The sequence below is a fragment of the Triturus cristatus genome, chromosome 5_2, assembly GCF_964204655.1.
Source record: "Triturus cristatus chromosome 5_2, aTriCri1.1, whole genome shotgun sequence".
Lineage (NCBI taxonomy): Eukaryota > Metazoa > Chordata > Amphibia > Caudata > Salamandridae > Triturus > Triturus cristatus.
In genome coordinates, this window is record NC_140588.1 from 341427564 (window position 1) to 341449716 (window position 22153).

The window sequence follows — 22153 nt, forward strand, 5'->3', positions numbered from 1 at the left end:
CCTCACCCCACAGAACCTTCCTGAGAGAACCTCAGAGCCTCAGATTTTCTACCGCACGTTGTGCTTAGGGAGTCTCCTTTGAGCTCTGCTCACTTCAACACTGTTGACTGCTTTTTTCTAAATTGTTGGTGTTTCATTCAGGAATGTCTCACAAGGAGAAGAAAGCCCTTTTTAAGCCTTGTTCCACCTGTGGCAAAAAGAGGCTGTACGCGGAGGACAGGCATAAGGACTGCATTTATTGCCTCTACCCGGATCATAAGGCAGCGGAATGCAAGATTTGCCGCACCTTTTCTACAAAGACCATCCGGAACCATGAGGGTCGCCTTCTCACTTGACTCCAGAAGGTGAAGTCAAGGAAGGGTGCTCTGTCCAGTGACAGTGAGGACTCATCATCTGGCACCTCCTCTCGCAGGTCAGTGAAAAGGGGTAGGGCTTCCCCTTCACCATCCTCTGAACGTCCTGTTAAGACCTCAAAAAAGACCCCCCGTGAGTCTGAGAGCCGGAGTCCGAGTGAATCTCCTCACCACGGAGAGGGAAGGACTATCTGCTGCCCCAGCAGTGATGGAAGCCACTAAGGCGTTTAAGAAGCCCTCTTCTCTATCTTCTGAGAAGTCATAAAAAGACTCTAGATCGTCGACGACGACGCTGTAGACTCCGTTGACGAAAACTTCAAAACCTCAAGTGAAGAAAGTTTCACCGTTGACGGGCTCGTCGACGGTGCCTTCCATTCACACATCGACGTCAGCGTCGACGGGAGCGTCGACGATGATAACGGCGACGATGAGAGTGTCGACGAGGGTGTCGACAACGGTGGCGGCAACGAAGGCGTCGTCCACGAGAGCAATGACGACGTCGACGATGACGATGACGACTGCAGGAGTGTCGACGGTCTCGTCGACGGCAGTGTCGACGACACCCATCTCTTCGTCAACGATTCAGCCGTCGACGGTACAACTTCCGTCGATGACCTCGTCGACAATGGTTTCTCTTTCAATGCCGACAGTACCGTCGACGACCTCGTCGACGGAGAGGATTACAATATCATTAAAACGAATAACGCCTGATATGACGTCACCAAGGAGGGTGGCCCCCTTGCCTCCTGCACTGTTGCTCGAAGAAGAAGAGGACTCTGATGGGGATGATCAGGATTCTTGTAGCTATGCCCATAGTCCCTCACAATTATTGGTCAAATGTCAAAACAATGATTCAGAGGGGGACTACACTCCTGGGTACTCCTATCAACCATCCTATGGTTGTCAGGACAGCGCAGGCCAGGGTATGGTTGTGGTTCCTTCTTCGCTCCTGGCAGATCTCCTGGGCATGTTGCAGGATTATTGGAAGAGGTGTTCTCATGCTCCTCCTCATCCATCTTCGATTTTCTCTGCAGTGCATACTGTGCCTACTCCATCGGCTCCTGCAGTGTTTTCACCGGGACAGCCATCTCAGATGGTTTTACAACCGCAAATTTCCAGTCCAGGTTTACCTCCAGTGGTCCCGGATGTTCATGATGATTCCTCGGACGAGGATCAGGATACTGGCAACACGTCTAACCAGTGTGCTGAGTGGGAGGACTATGTAATCCTGGATCCTGCTTCACCTACTCCTGATCCGGTGGATTCTCCCCCGGCAGATATTGGGGGTTTTCACAAGCTGATGGAAAGAGCCTCCAGTAGATTCCAGCTTCCTATGCCGTCAGTTCAAATGGAATGCTTCCTGTATGATTTTAAGGATCCCTACAGGAAAGTGGTTTGTTCCATTCCCATTGTTGACCATGTCTGGGGCGAGGGTTTGAAGGTGATGAAGAACCCAGCTACGGTTATTCCGGTTTTGCCGCACCTCGAAAAGAAGTACAAGGCGCCTGAGGATAGTCCGGCGTCCTTGATTGGTCAGCCAAAGTGGGATTCGGTAATATCCCAGGCGGCGCAACGAAAGTCACGTAATCCTTCTGCACCACTGACCACCCCTCCCGATAAAGAAGCCAGGCGCCTTGATAATGCGGGGAAACGGTTTTCCTCTATGGCGAGTCTTTTAGTACGGGCAGCTAATGCGTTGGCGAACCTCGGCAGGTACGATCGCCAAATGTGGTGCGACCTTTTGCCTTATTTGGACCAGCTCCCACCGGAGGCCAAGACGGAGGCCAAGAAAAATCTACAGGAAGGGGAGGCTACGTCGGCGGAGGTGATCGACTGTGCCATGGATATCGCCACAACAGCTTTCCGTGCACTGGCAGGTGTAGCTGTTCTTCGTCAGCAGGGCTGGCTCCGGATGACTTGGTTCCGACCGGAGGTTCAGAACAAGATCCTGGACCTCCCGTTTGATGGTGAGGCATTGTTTGGGAAACATCGAAGATGCCCTCCAGGACATTAAAAAAGATACGGAGACGGCAAGGTCTCTAGGCAATCTTCAATATCGTAAGGTTCCTTTCCGTGGGGCCAGAGGGAAGAGTACCACATCCTACAGAGGCTCGTACCAACAGCAACAGTACTCTTCTTATGGTTCGACATCTCAGTCGTATCGCCCACAGTACCAACACCGGCAAGGCCAGACCTCGTCTTTCTCTCGCTCAAACACTAGAGGAAAACAGACTCGCCAGGGACGGGACACCTCCAAGAGACAATAGCGGCATTCTGGCTCTGCTTACTGTACCCACCTCCCTGTTGACACCTGTGGGAGGCAGGGTGTCTCAATACCTCCACAACTGGACCCGGATAACATCAGACCGTTGGGTGCTCAACATCATTCGAGATGGTCATACGCTGGAGTTTCTTCATATACCACCTTCCAAGCCCCCTGTCGCTATGCCTTCAAAACATCTGCGTCTCTTAAGGCTCGAAGTTCATCAGATGCTCCTCAAGGGAGCAGTGGAGCCGGTCCCCCAGTCTCAGAGGGGGGACGGTTTCTACTCCAGGTTTTTCCTGGTCAAGAAGACGCCGGAGAAATGGTGCCCCATTTTAGATCTCAGGGAGCTCAACACCTATCTAATCAGTCAATCCTTTCGGATGGTCTCTCTCCAGGATATCTTACGTCTCCTCAACCCGGGAGATTTCATGGCCACTCTCAACCTCGAAGATGCGTATTTTCACATCCCCATTCATCCAGCCCACAGGAGGTTTCTACGATTCACAGTAGCCAAGAGCCACTTCCAATTCAAGGTTTTACCCTTTGGACTTCGCTCTGCCCCGAGGATCTTTACCAAGGTGCTGTCACCGGTAGCAGCTTTCCTCAGGAAGCAGCATTTTCAAATCTTCCCCTACCTGGACGGTTGGTTGCTGAAAGCTCCGTCCAGGCGAATAGCAGAGGAGACAGTCGGGGCGTGTACGACTCTGTTCAGCAATCTGGGTCCGACTCTCAACAGGGAGAAATCGTCGCTCTGTCCGTCCAAGAGAGCACGGTTCCTAGGGGCTATCTTGGACACGTCTCTCAACAAGGCTTCTCCAACCTTCGAAAGGCAAGAAAAACTGAGGTCCTTGGCTCATTTGTTGAGAAAAAGAAAGTGTCTTTCAGTACGCCGTTACAAATCCCTTCTAGGAGTGATGTCTTCATGCATCCCTCTGATACCCCACTGCAGATTGCGGATGCGATCTCTTCAAGAGCAACTAGACATGCAGTGGCAACAAATTGACGGCTCTATCGACGACAAGGTGGTGATTACTGCGGCAATGAGGAAAGCCGCCTTGTGGTGGACACAGGAGGAGAATTTATCCCAAGGTCTATCCTTCGTAAGCAATCCAGCTCCTCAAGTTGTCACAACAGATGCCTCGCTGGACGGCTGGGGTGCGGTGCTTCAGGACTTGCAGGTCAGCGGGCATTGGTTACCCAGGCACCGCCTCCTTCATATCAACCTCCTGGAACTCAGAGCGATTCGTCTGGCTTTTCAAGCATTTCTTCCGCGATTGCAGGGTTCGGCGGTTCTCGTCCGCACGGACAACACCACGGCCATGCATTACATCAACAAAGAAGGGGGTACCAAATCTCTTTCGTTGTCGCAGGAGGCCCAGAGGATTTGGGAATGGGCGATCCTACACGGAATATTGCTCACAGCAGAACACCTACCAGGAGGCTTTCATCAGTCAGCCACGAGTGGGAACTAAACTAGATGGTCTTGGAGGACATTTTTCACCAGTGGGGCAAACCTTCAATAGATCTTTTTGCTACCCCGGAAAACAGAAAATGCCAGTCTTACGCAAGCAAAGTTCACCATCGCGGATCACTGGGGAATGCGCTTTCGATAGCTTGGTCAAGCGCATTTGTGTACGCTTTTCCCCCCATTCCGTTAATACCGAGGATACTCAGAAAGATCAAGACGGAACCATGCAAGATGATCCTAATAGCCCCGGCTTGGCCGAGGCAGTTTTGGTTCATGGAGCTACACCTTCTTTCTCTGGTCCCTCCACGTGCTCTAAGGATGATTCTGGATCTTCTCACGATGTCCCAGGGCCAGATCTGGCATCCAGATCCTCGTTCCTTACACCTCTCTGCATGGCTCCTGAGCAACGAGAATTCCTAGATCTTCCTCTCTCGGACAAAATAAGGAATGTTCTTTCTCAGGCTGGAGCTCCTTCCACTAACAAGACTTACCGTCTCAAATGGAAACGCTTTTGCATCTGGTGCCATCAGCAACGTGTGGATCCTTTCTTGTCTCAGCCTCATCAAGTTCTTCCTTATTTCCTGTCCTTGGCTAAGGCAGGTTTGGCTCATTCGTCCATAAAGGTTCACTTGGCGGCAGTTTCTCGCTACAGACGCACCGCCTCTGGGCCGTCTCTTTGGTCCTCTAGAATTGTCAAGCAATTTCTCAAAGGCCTATTTCGAGTTTTTCCTCCCGTGAGGCCTCCGCCTCCCACATGGCATTTGAACTTGGTTCTCACCCAGCTGATGAAGCCTGCTTTTGAACCGGTTCATCGAGTGGATTTGAAATTCCTCTCATGGAAATTAGCACTCCTTTTTGCTCTCACTTCAGCAAGACGTATTGGAGAATTACAAGCTCTTACAATCCAGAAACCTTTCCTCCAATTCAAAAGGAATACAGTAATTCTACTGACTAATCCAAAATTCATACCAAAGGTGCCCTCGGATTTTCATTTAAATGAGCCGGTCATTCTCCAGGCTTTCTTTCCTGAGCCGTCTTCACCGGTGGAAAGGGCACTTCATTCGCTGGATGTGCAGCAGTGCTTGAAATATTATCTGGACCGTACTAAAGCCTTTCGAAAATCTTCGCAATTGTTCATTGCATTCAGTGCTCCCCGCAAAGGGTTACTCCTGTCCAAGCAGGGTATTGCTCAATGGATCTCCAGTGCTATACACTTCTGTCATTCTGCAGCGGACAAGCCTCTAGAGGGCAGAATTAGAGCACACTCGACAAGGTCCATGGCTTCTTCTATGGCTCTCTTTGCGGGGGTCCAGATTAAAGACATCTGCAGGGCTGCGACTTGGAGCAGCGTGCACACCTTTACAAGACATTACTGCCTGGTGACCTTGGCACAGGAAGACACGGCTGTGGGCCAGGCAGTCCTGAGGAACCTCTTCCATTGAGTGGTGAGCTTTCCTTTCTTCCCTCCTTCCTTTCTTATGGTTCTTGCACATTTTGCTATGTGTTTTCTTATGTGATTGCATTGTACTTTTATGTTTTAAAAAAAATTAAAAAAAATTGAAAAAATGGTTACGGAGAATGAGATGTCTCAAGGGAAGCAAAATGTGTTTCTTACTGCTAGCTACTTTGATACAAGCTATGGGAATCTATGAAAGTTCCAATACTGGAGTAAGAAACAAGTTACTTAGCTGTAACTTTGGTTCTCCAGTATTGGTAACTTTCATAGATTCCCATGCGCCCACCCTCCTCCCCTGGGAAAGCTCAGCCCTCGACAAGTTTGGTTGTACTGTTACACAACGGCTACGAAAATCTGAGGTTCTGAGGTTCTCTCAGGAAGGTTCTTTGGGGTGAGGCTAATCTGATTGGTTGTTGCTTTATTTTGGTCTCTTTTACAAAAAGAGCTAGATATGCTACAAAAGGGAATGAGGCCTAGGCCTTTTTTTCTTTCTCTTTTGTACCTACTGCTATGTTATTTTGGGTACGGAGACTCCCATTCCGACGACGGGGAATGATACAAGCTATGGGAATCTATGAAAGTTACCAATTCTGGAGAACCAAAGTTACAGGTAAGTAACTTGTTTCTTACTGAATTTTGTGGCATTTTGGCCAACAGAGACTGTTTTACACAGAAAAGGTATTACCAAGAGACATTTTCCTCTTGCCTGTATCCTACTTGATTATATTGCATGTTGTATACCCCACATGAAAAAGTCACGCGATTTCTGTCTAAAAATGAAATTTCACTTCATTTGGAAAAAAATTCAAGAAAGTTTGTGAAATTTTATGAAAAATGATAGTCTCACACACTAGTTTACTTCATGTGAAGTCTGTTCCATTCATTTCTGTTCTTCAGCAAACATTAAGTATTGACATAATATCTTGAAACTCTGGCTCCTTTGTTTTTACCAGTGCAAAGATTTCAGGTAGACATGAGTAAAACATACGATTTGTGTCAGAAGCATTCTCAAGTGTTTGTGATTCAGATATATACCTGGCACAGACTGTCTTCCTACTCTGCATTACGTAAATTCTGCATGCGTAGGATAAGTAAATCAGAGGAATACAAAAAACTATGTTAAATAATTTTTTTGTTGATGGAAAACATGTTTCCAAGAAATGTATTTTCTTTTTACATACCTTCCAGTGGAAATTGTTCACCTTGTAAGTTTAGAAGTGCACATAGGTGAATGCCGTGCTTTGCAAATATTTGTGAACACCCACACGTTTATGACACTTTGGACGCCTACCTCATTTGCACTGTAATTCCGTTCCCATTCCTCTGTCACTCAGCTGGAAATGGCCACAACTGGATGTTGCTTACAATTTACATAAACTGTGTCTAGTGTTCTTAAGTTCTGGATTCTTAGGTGAGATCTCAGTCTTATCTCTGTCTTAGGGTGTGCCAGGCTATCCATCTTCCTCCCTTTCCATTCATCGGTCTATTCATTATCTGAGAATATTAGTTATTCAATGTGTGAGGTATATAATTCTCTCTCTTTCTCTTCACAGCCCGAAAATATCCTATGTGTGAATCGAGCAACTAATCAGATAAAAATCATCGATTTTGGCTTGGCTCGAAGGTAGGTTTTTAAGGGCTCTACATGTTAACCACTGTATTGATGGTTTTTATTGGTGTTTTTCTTTCCTTTTGTCAGTTGTATCTTGTAAAATCATAACTCCTTCCTTAGAATGTGGCAACAGAGTTTGACATGTTTTATTCTAGTACAGACCTATTAAGGGGTGTGCAGAGTTTATTACTCAAGGGAAGTCTGGCGTAGATCCCACATATTGGCCTACCAGTAGTTCTGTGAGTTTTTGTTTTGCTTTTACTACAATCATGTCCTAGTGTAGATTATAAGGCAAACTGTCAATATTTTTTCTTGTAACGTTTCAACTCCATGGATGTGGGATTCTTAAAAGGGGTGCAGTTGTTTCAATTTTAGCATGAGACCCACAGGCAGAACACTGAGACCAATGGGTACCATTTGTGAGAACGATGGGAATTTCACAAGCCGAAGACATCTCAGTAAGGTTGATAACAATCACACATGACTTGTGGTTTTCAATTAATCCCTTCTTTGGAAATTGAATATGAATATAAAAATAATGACAGACGAGGTGTATTCCTCCCACAGTTCCCTAAAAATTTCACTTTGGCTCATTACAGTTCTCTCGATAATCCTGATTTCGATGGGTTAAAATGGGATTTCATAAATTGCAGGGAAGCAGCATTCTTGTTTTTCCACCATGGACATTTGGCCAGGAAAATCTTGGCGAAATGTGAGCGGAGAAAAGCTGCAAAATGAGGGGACAATATTTGGGAATTGGATAATAAATACTGATTCCTGTGATTATTCCACATTTCCAAGGTGAAAACGTGTAATGTTGGGGTAATGGCACCCGGGAATTTCCTCTGCCAGCAGTATTGGAAACTCCAGATGTGTTATTACCACATCCAGGCTCTTGCATAACTCATGTAAAAAAATAAATAGTAAGATTTTCAACCAATAGGGGTGGGTTTAGTCCCTTCACTTGACCAGCCTTCCTTGATGATGTTTTCAAAAAGCACCATATTTTTATTTAGCCTATCAACACGGTTAAATGTATCCATACTTTGCACTATCATGTGAAGTTCTTTGTTTCTTCTACTTGGTTAAGTGGAACAATTTTAGCAGTAAGCACTATAGATACCCTGCAACTAGGAATGCCCTCTCTTCCACATTTTGCCCTAGAACCGGTATTTCTCATAATGGGAAAAAGAGGGCTCAATTCATGAAGCCGTTAGCACATCTAAGTCTGGCATATGTACTTGTGTCAGAAAAAGTGAATTTGAAATTGTAAATGGATTTACACATTACACAAGGGGGTTGTGGGCATTTTAGGCAGGGCCACCAGGAAAAGTGTGGCTGGGGGACAGTTGTATCGCATTGTATCGAAATTAGATTTATAGAGTAGAACACTTACCCCCCTGATGAGACTTGAGCCCAAGGACAGTTTTTAATCCAGTAGTTATTGAATATTGTTAGTTATTGAGAGTAGTGTTGCCAATGGTTAATTTGTAAAAATAAAAGCGCCTGGTCTCTCGTCAGTAGGCAGCTTGCAAAAGTCAATTTCTCCTGTAAGTGCTGTCTAAAACTGAACTCCAGTGCCTAACAAAAATGAATGTGTCCGTGCTAAAAATACCTTTAGGTCGAGTTCACGCTGTAAGTGTCGGTGTTCAAGATTAATGTGCCAGTGCTGAGCACCGAAAACCACAGGCACAAATTAAGCACTGAGTGTTGGGTTTAAAAGCAAATCATTCCATGCATTTACTCCAGTTTCAATATTGTAGATTAGACTAATAAGAGTTAGGTGGGATTATTAGTGGTAGCTATATGAGTTCATTCAAATGGATGGTGGTATGAATACATTGTTAAAAGGCAATTGATGATTAGGAATTGTTATGTTTAAAGTGTCTCTTCACTGTGGGAGCAAACATAAAAAAATGTATTTACACTTTAATACATTTATGGGTGAGGGTGTAACAGTCCAGTAGGATTTAGACAACATAAGGCTTAAGGAAACTATCTATTAAGAAAACCCCCACTATGAAACCATTCTGCACGTTAGTGTCATTTAGATTCACCTAAGCACACTGAATCTATTTGAATGCTATATTTACTCCCATTGCAATCTTATATGAACTTAATATTTTCTTCAAATATTTAGGTATAAGCCAAGAGAAAAGCTGAAAGTACACTTTGGCACACCTGAATTCCTTGCTCCTGAAGTTGTGAACTACGAATTTGTCTCCTTCCCTACAGACATGTGGAGCATAGGAGTAATTGCCTATATGCTGTAAGTAGCTCTGTAATTGGAAAACCTTTCCTCAGTAGTATTGTAGCTATAATACATTTAAATAGAATATATCATGTATAAAATAAACACAGATGAGATGCTTCATACAGCCTAAGTTTTGATAAAGCCAGAAGAACTTTTATGTGGGAAACTTCAGACTATGAGGTTCTGAATTGACTTTAACTGGAAATTGAAGTGATCACATATAGGTGGAAATCAGAATTTAAAGATGTGTTGGATCTTTACTGACTACTCCACTGATGCATCACATTGAACAGAAAGTGGATGTCTGCATTTATTTCTTAATTTTCATTGAACATAGGAACTTTTAGAGTCATATAGGTTTTGGCAGCCCATTCAACATGTTGCCTGCCCCTATGGTGGGGCATTTTAAATGTAAATACTTGCTGGGCTGACCTCCATGTCCTGTGCTCTGCTTGTGATTTTGTGTTTCAGACACAAACCCTTGGAAGCATACATTTGTTTATGAAATACTAAAACATGCTACTCAGAGAGTTTCTTCCATGCGCACAGAGAACAAATTGTGAACACATTGTAGCCTCCATTTTAAAAAGTGGAATACAGACACCTTGAATCATATGATATAAAGTGTCGCTTGAGTGCAGCAAGCACTTTATGCATGCTTTTTGCGTCCATGGGGCACTTTGGAATTACCGAAGACACAGCAGTTGTTTGTGCAATTCCTTCTGAAATAGGGCTTGTGCTAGTGCATTATTGTGATAACAAGGGAGCATTTCTTCATTTGAATGGGAGTGTGACCCCCATGGAACTGAAGTAACCCTGTGCCTTAGTGCCTCTGCCATATTTCAGACGTGGGCGTAGAGGCAAAACAGCTACCAGAAGGTGCACTGATTGTGTGCCACTATGAGGTGGTGCATAGTCAGAGCATCTCCTGAGATAAAGAGCAAGGGGGTTCTAGGTATTCCCATGGCACCCCCATGCCAGACGGTGCAGCCATATACTGCACCTGCCTGTATGGGAATTGCGCTCTCATTGAAAGGGAGACCGGGTATGCTGTCTAAAAACCTGCCTCTCACTACTGCATTGTTTCCAGTGCTGGTGGTACCATGCAAATAACTAATAACATTACAGAGAGTAGTGGTGATAATAAACAAATTCAAATGAAAAGGTTAGGGGTTTTTGCTTCTGTGAACTTAGCCAAACAACTACCGGACCAGTGAGATGTTTAGTACAGGGGAATAGTTGTTAGTGCAAATAATAGTGTCACACATCAAAAGTCCAACAGAGCTTAGGGCAGGACTCTTCCCCTTCTTTGTTAAGTCATAATAGAAAAAGAAAGCCAGATCCTGCAATGAGTGTATACGCGGTTCTCATACATGCGTAACCCAGAGAAGTAACCAAGAACGCTCCAGAAAACACTAAGTCCCATAGAGCAAAATGTTTACTAATTCATAAATTAAGCTGTAGAGAGATTTTTACATACAGTTTCTCTAGACAGTTTTGATTAACAGAAAGTTCAGAAAATTTTTTAGATCAACTGAAGACATTTACATTTCTTCGGTATAAAAAACATCCAATGTGGAAAGGTATATCATTGAAGATCAAAGTCATGTTCACCATTTTTAGTTTACCATCATCTATAAACATGTGTATTGAATGAGGATTATTGGTTACTAGTTGAAATAACTGTGTTTTTATTGAATCGGGCATATTATATGAAGGGTCGGCATGAAGGGATTAGTTTATTAATTCAAAGTTGATAGAGATTTACTTCTGAATCCTGAAGAGAAGGAAGGTGCTATTGTGATCCTCACTTGTGCTTATGAACAAACAATGGTTATCTCAAAGAAGGTTGTAGCTGTCACAATCCTAACCTATTGTGATCTTAGTGTAACCAATCACGTTTTTATCATTGGCTAGAAGCCAGTCCAAACAATAACTCAAAGACGTCCACCTCCACAATCGTGGATCCAGGAAGTGGAAGTGCTCAATTTGAAACCTCAAAGTTAAACTGGCAACAATATGGCTGCAAGATCTATTGCCATACTTTCTGTTGGCAGGAATGTAATGGGTTCCTTGATGGGTAGTGGGGTCATTGCTGCCTTGGGGCGCTATCTTTATGAAATGGCAAAGAAAATTCTTGTGTTTACTATTTCACCATTATATAAAACAAGAGTAACCCATTGTGCGAGGTGACCTAAAGGTAAACCATATATAAGGAAACAGAGTTTGACTTATTTTAAGTAACAATGTATTAAAAAATGTGAACAATATTGACTAAATACTGACTCAAAAATACCATAGTTTAATAAATGTAATATTCACAAGCTCAGCAATAGTACAAGTTGCCAGTTTGTGTCCATAACTTTCAATTGATATATGACCTTGAAATGTCATCGACACACGGGGAATTTTTTGCTTGCTAGTGAATAAATACAATAGTTGGAAATTGCAAATCCGTCAGCCCCTTGATAGCTTGTTGTTTATTTTTAATCTCCCGCTTTACTGTGCATCCACACACCACACTCAGCTATGTTTCACATAAGTCAATGTGTATTCACTCTTTAAGCATTGCATCATTGTTCAGTTTGTCAGTATTTTAAATTCATTGTATTACGTAGTATATCTTCCTGGTGAACCACTTATGTACATAATGTTGCAAAATAAGCAATTTGCAAACTAAATATGCGAAAGGAGTGCTTGCGGATCTTTCATACACTGTCACGGAAAGTCAATTTGGATAGTATGGTCTTCCATTTATGGTGTAAGAGAAGACATGAGACTTTCTCCCAAACTTCCACCTGTCTCAGAATAAAGGAAGTTGCCTGCATGCCTCCTATACTTTGCTGAACTTGATTAAAGAACATTTTATTCCATTTTTTGAATTAATGATTTTATTACATATAACATGAAAGACATATCCATCCTTATGAAAAACATTCCCGTAATGAGATTAATGCAGAATAACTGGCGTAAAAGGATAGAGCGATAAACCAATAATCAAATATGGTTGAACCATCCTACTTTAAACAGGAGAATTAAAAGAGAGATGTTAAATGAAGAGAAGGGAGATAAAAATTACTATCAAGCCCCAAGGACAGAGGACTGCTGGAAATTACTGAAAGTTGTGTATGTCATTGCACAGCCACAATGATATGCACCATAGCAATATTGATATGGTGGCCGTACATTTGCTAAAGATGTTACTTTGATACCAGTCTTGGCATTGGTTATTATATATTGGTGCCTACGCATTACCTATAGCAAAGCAATTTGGGCATGAATTGCAAAGAAGTTGGAAATCCTCATAGATAAGGAGCTACAACTAGTTCACATTTTGCACTACTTCTGTTTGCAAGTCTTCAAGGCATAGGCCAGAGTAATCGTTTGCTAATGTACCTCATGGGTCTCCAAAGAGTAGGTCGGGGGCTACTGGTACAGCACCCTTGAATACCTCTGCAAAGTGAAGCTCATTCCAGGACATCATTTACAGAATGTATGCAAATTAAAGAAGCCAGCATTGCTCATCTCAAGACTCTTGAAGTGACAGCCATCCAAACCAATGGAAGGTCCACAAGCTAAGATACATATTCACACTGTGCTGGTTTACAGAGTCTTCAATATGAACCCGTCTCATTGTAACTAATTCACAAGGAGGCTGGGCATGTTGGAGGCCACACTCTATCAGTCACACTATGGCCCCCATTAGGAAGTCCGCCCACCACCCTAGCGGTGCTGGGACCGGCTGCCAGTGGTGCGGCGGTCACGCACTGCCAATTAGGATGCGACCGCCACCCTGGTGGTCGCATCCCGCATATTCAACATTGTGGCGGGCGGTACTGTAAGCAGCACCCGTCACAATGTTGAAAATGCATGTTGTGCATTGGCATGCACAACGTGACAGGCACCGCGCGGTGCCTGCCACCTTGTGAATGCCAGTGTAGGGGGGTACCATGGTTACCCCCAAGTGCAGCCCCACACCCCCGGGGGCCTGCAACGGGCCCCCAAAGTAAACACCGCATGCTTTTCCATGGCGGAGTCTCCGCCATGGAAAGGCATTCCACCGCACACATCATAATATGGATGGCAGTGCCTGCAAGGCACCGCCACCATATTATGGGCCTTTTGTGCCCGGCAGGCAAACGTGACGATTGCAAAGTGGCGGACGGTCTTTCCGTCTGCCGTGGTACCCCCCGCCATGCTAATGTGGCGGGGGTGATTGGCCGTCCGGCGGGGTGTTTTGGCAGGCGGATCGCCACCAATGGTTGGGCCGTGGCGATCCGCCCTCCATGCTAATAGGTCCCTATGTGTTTGAAAATGAGCCAGGAAAGAGGAGTGCCAGCAGTAGCCAGAGCAGGAGTTAGAGCAGTGGCAGATAAATATGGACCCGCCAAAGCCAGGTAGAAATTGTGTGAGATGGGTGCATTTATATCCCAGGAGCTGAAGAGAGCAGGGGCTGCATTCAGAGTCAGGGTCCTCTTCTGACCCTCACTGTGCATGATCTTTGTGTGTATGTATGTGTGCACATTTATATATGTGTATATCTGTTTATGTGTTTGGCATTGTATTCTCCCTGACAAGCAGTGTTGCTCTCTAGAAACTATGCCTGGTTTCAAGTCCACCAAAAGCATATGTTGCTTCCCATTATATGGGGTTACTCTCTGGCACAATTGTGTCCATTCCTGGCTCAGTAGTGGCCCTGGCATAATAACTGTAATCTTTGACATATGGTGGCCAAAATGGCATCAGCTGCATATTATGAGCATATTTGACCTAGTTGTGGTCGCCCCTGTTATAATGGTGACATAGTTTGAGCATCTTGGCTGTTATGGTATCCTGCCTTGGCCCAGTGGTGCCTCTGGTGAGATGGTGAGCATTATTGGCATATTATAGGCATCCTCTGTGCTATGGTGAGCATCCATGGCATATGACGGCACAGCCTGGAGATTTAAAGCAGAATCTGTCCTTGGGAAGTATTTGTACATGTGAGTGCCTGTTGAAAATGACTAGCCGATGTTTAGGAACCGCATATTTACTAAAACTGAAACTGGCATTTTGAAGGCAAAACTTAAATTTCAGAAAATAGATTTGGGGAATTCAAATTGTTTGCCCAAAATTAGAGATATTTGATAGAAAGTTATATTTCTTTTCAGAAACTGATATGCAGATGGAAATCAAAATGGTAACATTTCAAAACATATTTAAAGCCATAGTTAAATGATTCAAGCAGAGTAGGGGAGACTTATTGCTGTTGTTATGTCATTTGCTGCTTGGCTGTTATTTAATTAGTCATGTGGAGGCATTCTTAATGCTTTTCCTGACAGTTCTGTTGGTAACTTCGCCCAAAGTGTTTGGGTGGTCACTAATATTGTTAACGGATACAGTCACAATTGTACAGTGATGAATTTTGTTAGAAGTTCAGGATGTTTTTTCTTGGGCAGAAGTAGCTTTCATTATAGAGAAGTTTGAAGACCTTATCTAGCTTCTGTTGCATATGTCTGAATTCTGTTTGCAGAATGTCCCCATAGTGAAACATCTTCACATGGAAACATGTATCCACGTGACAACTCCTTGTCCCATGCACCATCTTGTATTATGAGAATGCTCTAAGTTCCTTCCTACACTTTAAGTACAGCATATGCCTAAGTTATGTAAGCTTCATTTTAGAAGTGCATGCATGTATGGGAACAAATTAATGTAAATAGCCATACAATTATTTATTAGTAGGAGTTTAAATAATTTCCATTGCAATTCCACTCTCTGGGGAACACCTACTGCTTCTTTTTTTTAGATGTCACAGGTGAGAAATGAATCTGCATACTGGTAGAATACTTCCACAGTCTCATGTGAGCGTTGTGCATGAAAAATAGAGAGATCCTGATTCTACAAATTAAATGGGCCAGGCTCTTTTGCTCTTGTAGTACTCTGCCTTGTTAGGTACTAGTTATAAAAAATGCTTTCCCTGGAACAGGGATGGTGTAAACACTCTTCTGACTCCCAGTTGACTTGCCTTCCCTGATTCTATAGAAGTTCTAGGGAAACTGAAAGTTCTTCCTGTCCCAGCCACTCCTTATGCACTGCCAAACTTGCTTGTGTAATTTGACAGGGTGTAGTGAGAGGCAATAGCTGTAGTAGCTGCCGAAGCTTCCCCATGATTTCCGTGCACTTTACTTTTTGTTGCAATATCGACGTTGACAGCTGGAGAGGAGTGGCAGATGGCTGGTATCTTTTTCTGTACAAAAACTCCAGACTCTACCATTCCCATCTAACATTCCTCATATCATCAGGACAGACAAGGAAATGGAGAACCTGCGGCGTATATTTACTATGTTTTAGCATCGTGTTTGCATCACCAAAGTTATGCAAATTAACGCAAAATCTTTTTTTACTAATTTCGTTTACAACACTAAACTTGTTTAGCGCTGGAAAATCACTCGAAAGTAGTGCAAAGCAGCGCATAGCACAGGTGGTGCATGGGCATTCACATGCAACCACCCAAGGTTTCTGACGCTAAGCCCTATTTACTTAAAAAAGTAGACAGGGTTTAGTGTGCGAAAGTAGCGGCCATTTCAAATAGGCGCTATGAAGGAAACATGCTTTCATTTCTCCTTTCTTTTCTGACTTTGTATGTGTGCTGCACTGTACGGCACACATACAAAGTGGGAGATGGTTTCAAGTTAGTATAACCATGGTATTTTGTACTGAAAGGTTTCCCTTCCAGTACAAAGCCTATGCTAGACTCAATGAGGCACCCTTGCACTGGGGTGCACAGGTGTGTCCGTGGTGCGCAGCAGCATATTTTTGCACCGGTGCTAGGGAGAGAGAAGGAGAGTGCCATATTTCTGTAAATATGGTGCTCTCCTGCTCTCTCCTTCTCAAGCAGTGCAGCATTTGCAGCTGCTGCACTGCCCTCCGCGATAGTCTATTAAATCTTCCCCAGAGTCCATAGCCTAGGGTATTAGAATGTTGATAGCTGCTCCAATTTTCCAGTGTTTAATCTGGATTGTGTTTGTATGATGATGCCATTGATTTACCACCCCTTCTTTGTTTCCCATAGTATTAGTGGATTATCTCCTTTTATGGGTGACGACGACAATGAAACTATGAACAACATCATCTGTTGCCGGTGGGGCTTTGAGAATGAGGAATTCCATAATGTTTCTGAAGATGCCAAAGACTTCATTACAAAGCTTCTCATTAAGGACAAGAGGTATGGGAGTTGTTCTATCCTTCCTTCTCAAGTGGGTCTGTGTCAGGGCTTTGGAAGGTGGTGGTCTCTTAGGAGCAGAAGAGAAGCTAGAGCACCCCAACTTCTTGATCATAGATTAGGGAAGCTAACATGGGAGAGAAGGCATGGAGCTTTAAACATAACACAGCATATTAGTAGCAGGTAACACTCCACACCCTGTGACTGCCACAACCAAAATCTTAATAAAAGGGTGACCTGTAAACTCAAAATAATGAGGTGTAAATCCAGGTCTCCAACAGACCTTCTTCCCCTCAATCGGAGCAGCAAAATCAGTCAATACAACATTGGCATGGCCATATTCAGTTGTGTCCTCACAACTGTTTAAGAACCCAACTATGAAAATGAATCTCTAGTCAAAGTTGTAAAATAGTGATGCAGTCCCCACCCCTCATTCTTAACTCAGTGCAAAAATCCACTGACATCAATATACATAGAAATACAACACACACACTTCAATACTCCTGTAATGAATCCCCACAAACTTACACACATTCTGTTTCCAGCTGGTGTTCATTTCAACCTGTGACTGTTTAAGCACGGTTACCCGTTACTCAAATCATAAGGGTTACGATTATGTCCCCCTCTTTCATCAAACCTCTAACTCTTGAGACCCATAAACCCCATGCAGGCATTATCAAGGTACTTATTCTCACATGGATCTTCTCCCCCTTTTTAAAAGTAGGACACATCTGTCCCCTTGTCAAACAATACTATCTTTAAGCAGGTGGCCTCTCCAAATATTTTACTGTTAACCTGCAGTCTTTGAGAGGGTAGGTGCAAATTCAACTTCCCACCATAAATTTGGGTGTGGAACAGAAACTGTAACTATCCAGGTAGTTGAAGTTGTCCCAGGTATAACTAACAGTCTAAGCCTTGCATCTTGATATTCCTTTGCTTACTAACAGCTATTGACACAGTTGCCCATGTAGCACTATTTAAGATCATCTGTCTGTCACTGTTCTGAAGAGGTTAACATCCTGCTGCAGAAACAGCAAGTCATTTATGCAGAGGGCTGTGTGCATTCTCCATCACTCCCTGACAACTGTTTATCAGACATTGGGTTATGAATTTGGGAGGGTGTGACCTCTACCAATTTAACAATCACAATCTGTTTAGGCCAAAATACAGTTCTTAGAGAATCTCTGCTCAACCCCTGGAAGATGTGGCACAAACAACAGGCAATACCCATGGACATATATGTAAAGTTCAAGAAGTACCAACAATTTGAAAGCCATGAAAACACAATAAAATGCCCAAACCAATTTAGAACATCAGAGAAAAATATTAATTAGCAAACAAAACACAAAGATCATTAAAACTGGATACAGAGAACTGTGGATATGAATTTGTTGTCATTAGTCAAAAACACCTAGAAATAGTAAAACGTTATTAAAAAAGCAACAGCTCGCAGTTGACCAGGACCGAGGCACAATATCAGGCTGATTGAAAGGAAGCAGAGGTTGGATACACCAAGCTGTTCATCCCAATCAAAGATTTTACCTTCACACTTAGTCAAAGTCCTTTTGGCTGGTGAGGTTCCATGAAATCTGGATATATAGTTGGCAAGCTACCGCTGAAGCCAATGGTTTTGGTGGCAAAAGCCCTGAGCTGCACAAAGTTGGATTTCTTAGCCGCCGGGTCGCATCATGGGTTGAATGCTTGCTACATTTGGGGATTATTGCTCCTGTAAAGGCTGCAAACTTATTATGGATTTGCTGCCGTACTGAGCTCATTGCTTGGGTGGTTTTGACATACAAGTGGACCAACACTTATAGTCCCTACACAGATACGAGATGCGACCGTGGATTGCTTATAACAGGACATTACGTAGGGTCGCCAACTCATCAGGTTATATGCGACAACAGGGAATTTTGAAGAGCTATCGTGACTTGCCAAGTCCGTAACATGATTTTGGTCGCCAACATTTAAGGGCATACGTGACAACGGGGATCCTCTGAAGATCTATTGTGACTCGCGGAAGTCTGCTAAATTTTTTGACTACCCTGTTCACTTCATAACATTGGTTCTTCAAGTTCACCAACGGATTTTGGCCCAAGTATTATTCGCATCAGACCGCATCGCGACTACTTTCCCAAATCGCCTTGAAAAAGTCTAGGATTAGACGAAACATGTCTCGGCAAGATCGTGTTCTGGGAAAACCTTTTGAGAAAATTAATAAAAAGAAATTGAAAATTGACAGATGACAGATGACCTCCTTGAACTACTTGCTGTATGCCGGATGTCTCATTAGATTGTCCGTATGAACTGTTGTCGATATTTGCACTAGAATTTTGACAGTGTCTAGAACTTATCCAATACTATATTTGGATTATTATAAATTACAAAGGATGTGCTGTAACAGCCTTGTTCTTTGTCTATATTCACAATGTTCAGTACCCACCCCAATAAGCTATAACTATTTCATCTAGGAAGCTCACAAGATAAAAGATATTTGTCTTCCCAAATATTCTGGTGACATATAACTATATCTCAAGGTGTCATCAGCCACTGGCATCTACAAATTTAGATCCTGTCTATCAAGCTGAACCAAGCCAAAAATCAGCTTGTCCTAATTAATAGGAGTGGTCTTCAATATCAAATGCAGGAGAAGCTTGACAACATGAACTTGAAAGACTTGTCTCCCTGCTTTATATCCAGTTAAAAATCCGTTGACTTGCACATTGACTTCAGGCTATAGTTTCAGGACTGTGCAAAACTGCTCAGATATTTTGCCCTTAACTTGCTCCTCAAAAATAAGCAGTTCTTCTCTTAAAAAAATTGTTGCTTACCAGTCACCGACCAGAATCTACTTTATCACCACTCAAACTGCATTCCATGCACCAGTGTGAATGATCACTGAACAAGGGTAGTTAGAGTATATTTCGCCCCCTTAACAAGCCTACAGTGGGAGGACGGAAAGATCTTAGCTAAGAGCAGAGATGTAAGAACATGAGTTTGAAGAGTTATGTTCCCCTGGTCCGAAATCTGAGTAAATAGCCAACATGTCTTAAGCCCATCTAAGCCAAATGACGATATTATGTAGTAGTTGTTGAGAAATGTGAACTGAACAGAGCACTGGATAGAGGAAAGGTGGCACTGCTGTTCGGAAAGTCAAAAGAAGGTGAGAACTTGATCACCGCTTACCTAAGGAGGCTGCCAGGCAAAGTCGCGGCAAGGTCGGGGCCCGTGGTGAGGGACCTACATTAAAAGCAGAGACACCACACAGGACAGCGAGCTGGGAGGCAGCGGCGGGACCTGCATGAACAGAAGTGAGACCTCTGCCTGGTGAGCACACACAGCGCATGGGGAGGCAGTGCAGACGAGCGGGACTACTTATTGGCTTGGAGACGCAGCAGAGGAGTGGAGATCATAAGCCTGAAGTTGCAGGGGGTGGCAGCCCACCGGAAGAGCTCACCCCCACTGAATGCAACAGAGGTGAGGGACTACTGAGCGGACTGAGCAGAAGGGCGAGGAGCGTGGCAACCAGGTGCCCCCCCAAAGAACAGTCATTTTTCGTCTGCTTAATTATAGGGACAGAGATGTCATCCTACAGGAAGCCTGAAGATGAACGGAGATATGTAAGCAGATATGTATAGACAATATTGCCATTATGCTATTACCCCACTTCAGTTTACTAATGCAAAAACTGTGTTGGTCACTTGAGACAGTCAAGAGAAATGTGATGTTTAATCCTGCAAAACTAAAGATTCTGCATGAGAATAAATCTCACTTTTTTGCCTTGGCTCAACAAGCGTGGGACTACTTGGAGACGCTCGCTAAACGTGAGACTGGGTGCCAAAGTAGACTCCCAGATCATGAGCCACATCCAGGGAGCAGCATGAGACAAGACGAACAGAAGGGAAGAGCATATGATGTGAACATTGGTTGCACATTGCAACCTGTGGAACATTAACTGCTCAACGACAGTGAACTGAAAAAGGGACTCAACCTCACAGTATTGTGGGAAGCTTACATAGGCACTTGGTGAGCGGAGGGACAAACTAAAGGGGAAATTAACATCACAGTGAAATAGTTCTAAATTTAGTGTGGGACACATTCAGTAGCACTGATATGAGCAAATCCCTTATTGGCGGAGGTGCTGGCTCTGGCTGTATGGGCTCAGGAGTGAAAGCCAGGAGGTGCAGTGGATTACCATTAATCTAGCTTAGAGTTACTGCTGGAGAGGAGAATGGGTCAGAGAAGGACCCCTGGGGAGGCGGTGTGCAACCGCTGAGACACATAAATGGCTTACACCATTACCATGCTCCCCTGGAATGTCCAGGGTGTTAAACATGTATACCAAGCGAGCAAGTTTGGGTGCTTACTTGCGCAAATGGAGAGTGAATCTGCCATGCCTCCACGAGGCTTATGGCTGAGACGTTGCGTAGGAAATTGTGAGGCAGACTATATAATGCAGGCATAGGTATTTGTATCTCTTACTCTCTGTTTGGGAAGGTAGGTATTTGGCTGGTACCGAGGGTCCCATCTGACGTATCTATGGTGCGAACAGACACGGAAGAGCTGTATGTACTGATAAATGGGAAATTAAATGAGAGAACACTGATTATCATAGGCCTTTATGCCCCGAATACAGACAACACCATCTCCTCTAATGACCTAGCGGAAAGAATTGCACCCTACGTTGGCTCAGCAGTGCTTTTTGCTGGATGACTACAATTGCGTGTTAAATGGTGCAGCCATGAGAGTTCTAGATTTGATTGATGTCTTGTGTGACCAACATCCCCAGGCACAGCAGTTTTCCCACTATGCACAAGCAATGATCACTTATACCAGAATTGACCATGTGCTACTACACCATCAGCCCATGTCTAGTATTTCGGAAACAGAGTATACAGGCAGAATATTATCAGATCACTCCCTGTTCTGATTCAAATATCGATGCCAACGGCTAAGGTCAGCAATTCCTCTGTGGGAACTTTTGGTGTTGGCCCTACAAGACCCAGTATTTTGGCAGGACATGCAAGACTGTATGATAAATTATCTTTAACAAAATATACATACAACCAGTGCAAGGAGGGTAGAATGGGATGTGATGAAAGTTGTTGTGCGGGGGTTGGCACTGGCCAATCGCTCCTCTCAGGCTAAAAGACTAGACAGGGAGATCACAGACACTGAGACTGAGCTGGACACACAGCAAACATGCCAGCACAGAGACATAGATGCCCAAAGGGGAGCGTACGACACATGGAAGCTCATACTGGAGAAACTAGTGGTGAGAGAGCAGATGGACCATACAGAATTTGGGCAACTGCTCCATAGAAAAGGTGGCAGGCTGGGCAGGCTTCTAACGTAGCTTCTGAGGCAAGACATGGCGCCTGCAGCTATCATAGCAGTGAGAGATGTTATGGGGACACTGGTCAGTGTGCAGGAACAAATTAATGGGGTTTTTCTGGTGGATTATAAATAGTTGTATACACAATCAATGAGGTGGAGAGAAGAAAATATATACCCGGTACTACAAACACCAAATATCCAGA

General features: G+C 43.9%; 1 protein-coding gene across 3 annotated transcripts in view; it reads left to right on the forward strand.

Moving 5' to 3' along the window:
• The window catches only part of MYLK4 (myosin light chain kinase family member 4), a 552315-nt gene that overhangs the window by 499381 nt on the left and 30781 nt on the right, over window positions 1–22153 (forward strand). For all 3 annotated transcript variants that reach the window (XM_085607135.1, XM_085607133.1, XM_085607134.1), the window contains exons 9-11: window positions 7097–7167; window positions 9296–9424; window positions 16464–16616. In XM_085607135.1, the coding sequence (XP_085463261.1) occupies window positions 7097–7167; window positions 9296–9424; window positions 16464–16616 (353 nt within the window). The remainder of the gene's footprint in view (window positions 1–7096; window positions 7168–9295; window positions 9425–16463; window positions 16617–22153) is intronic.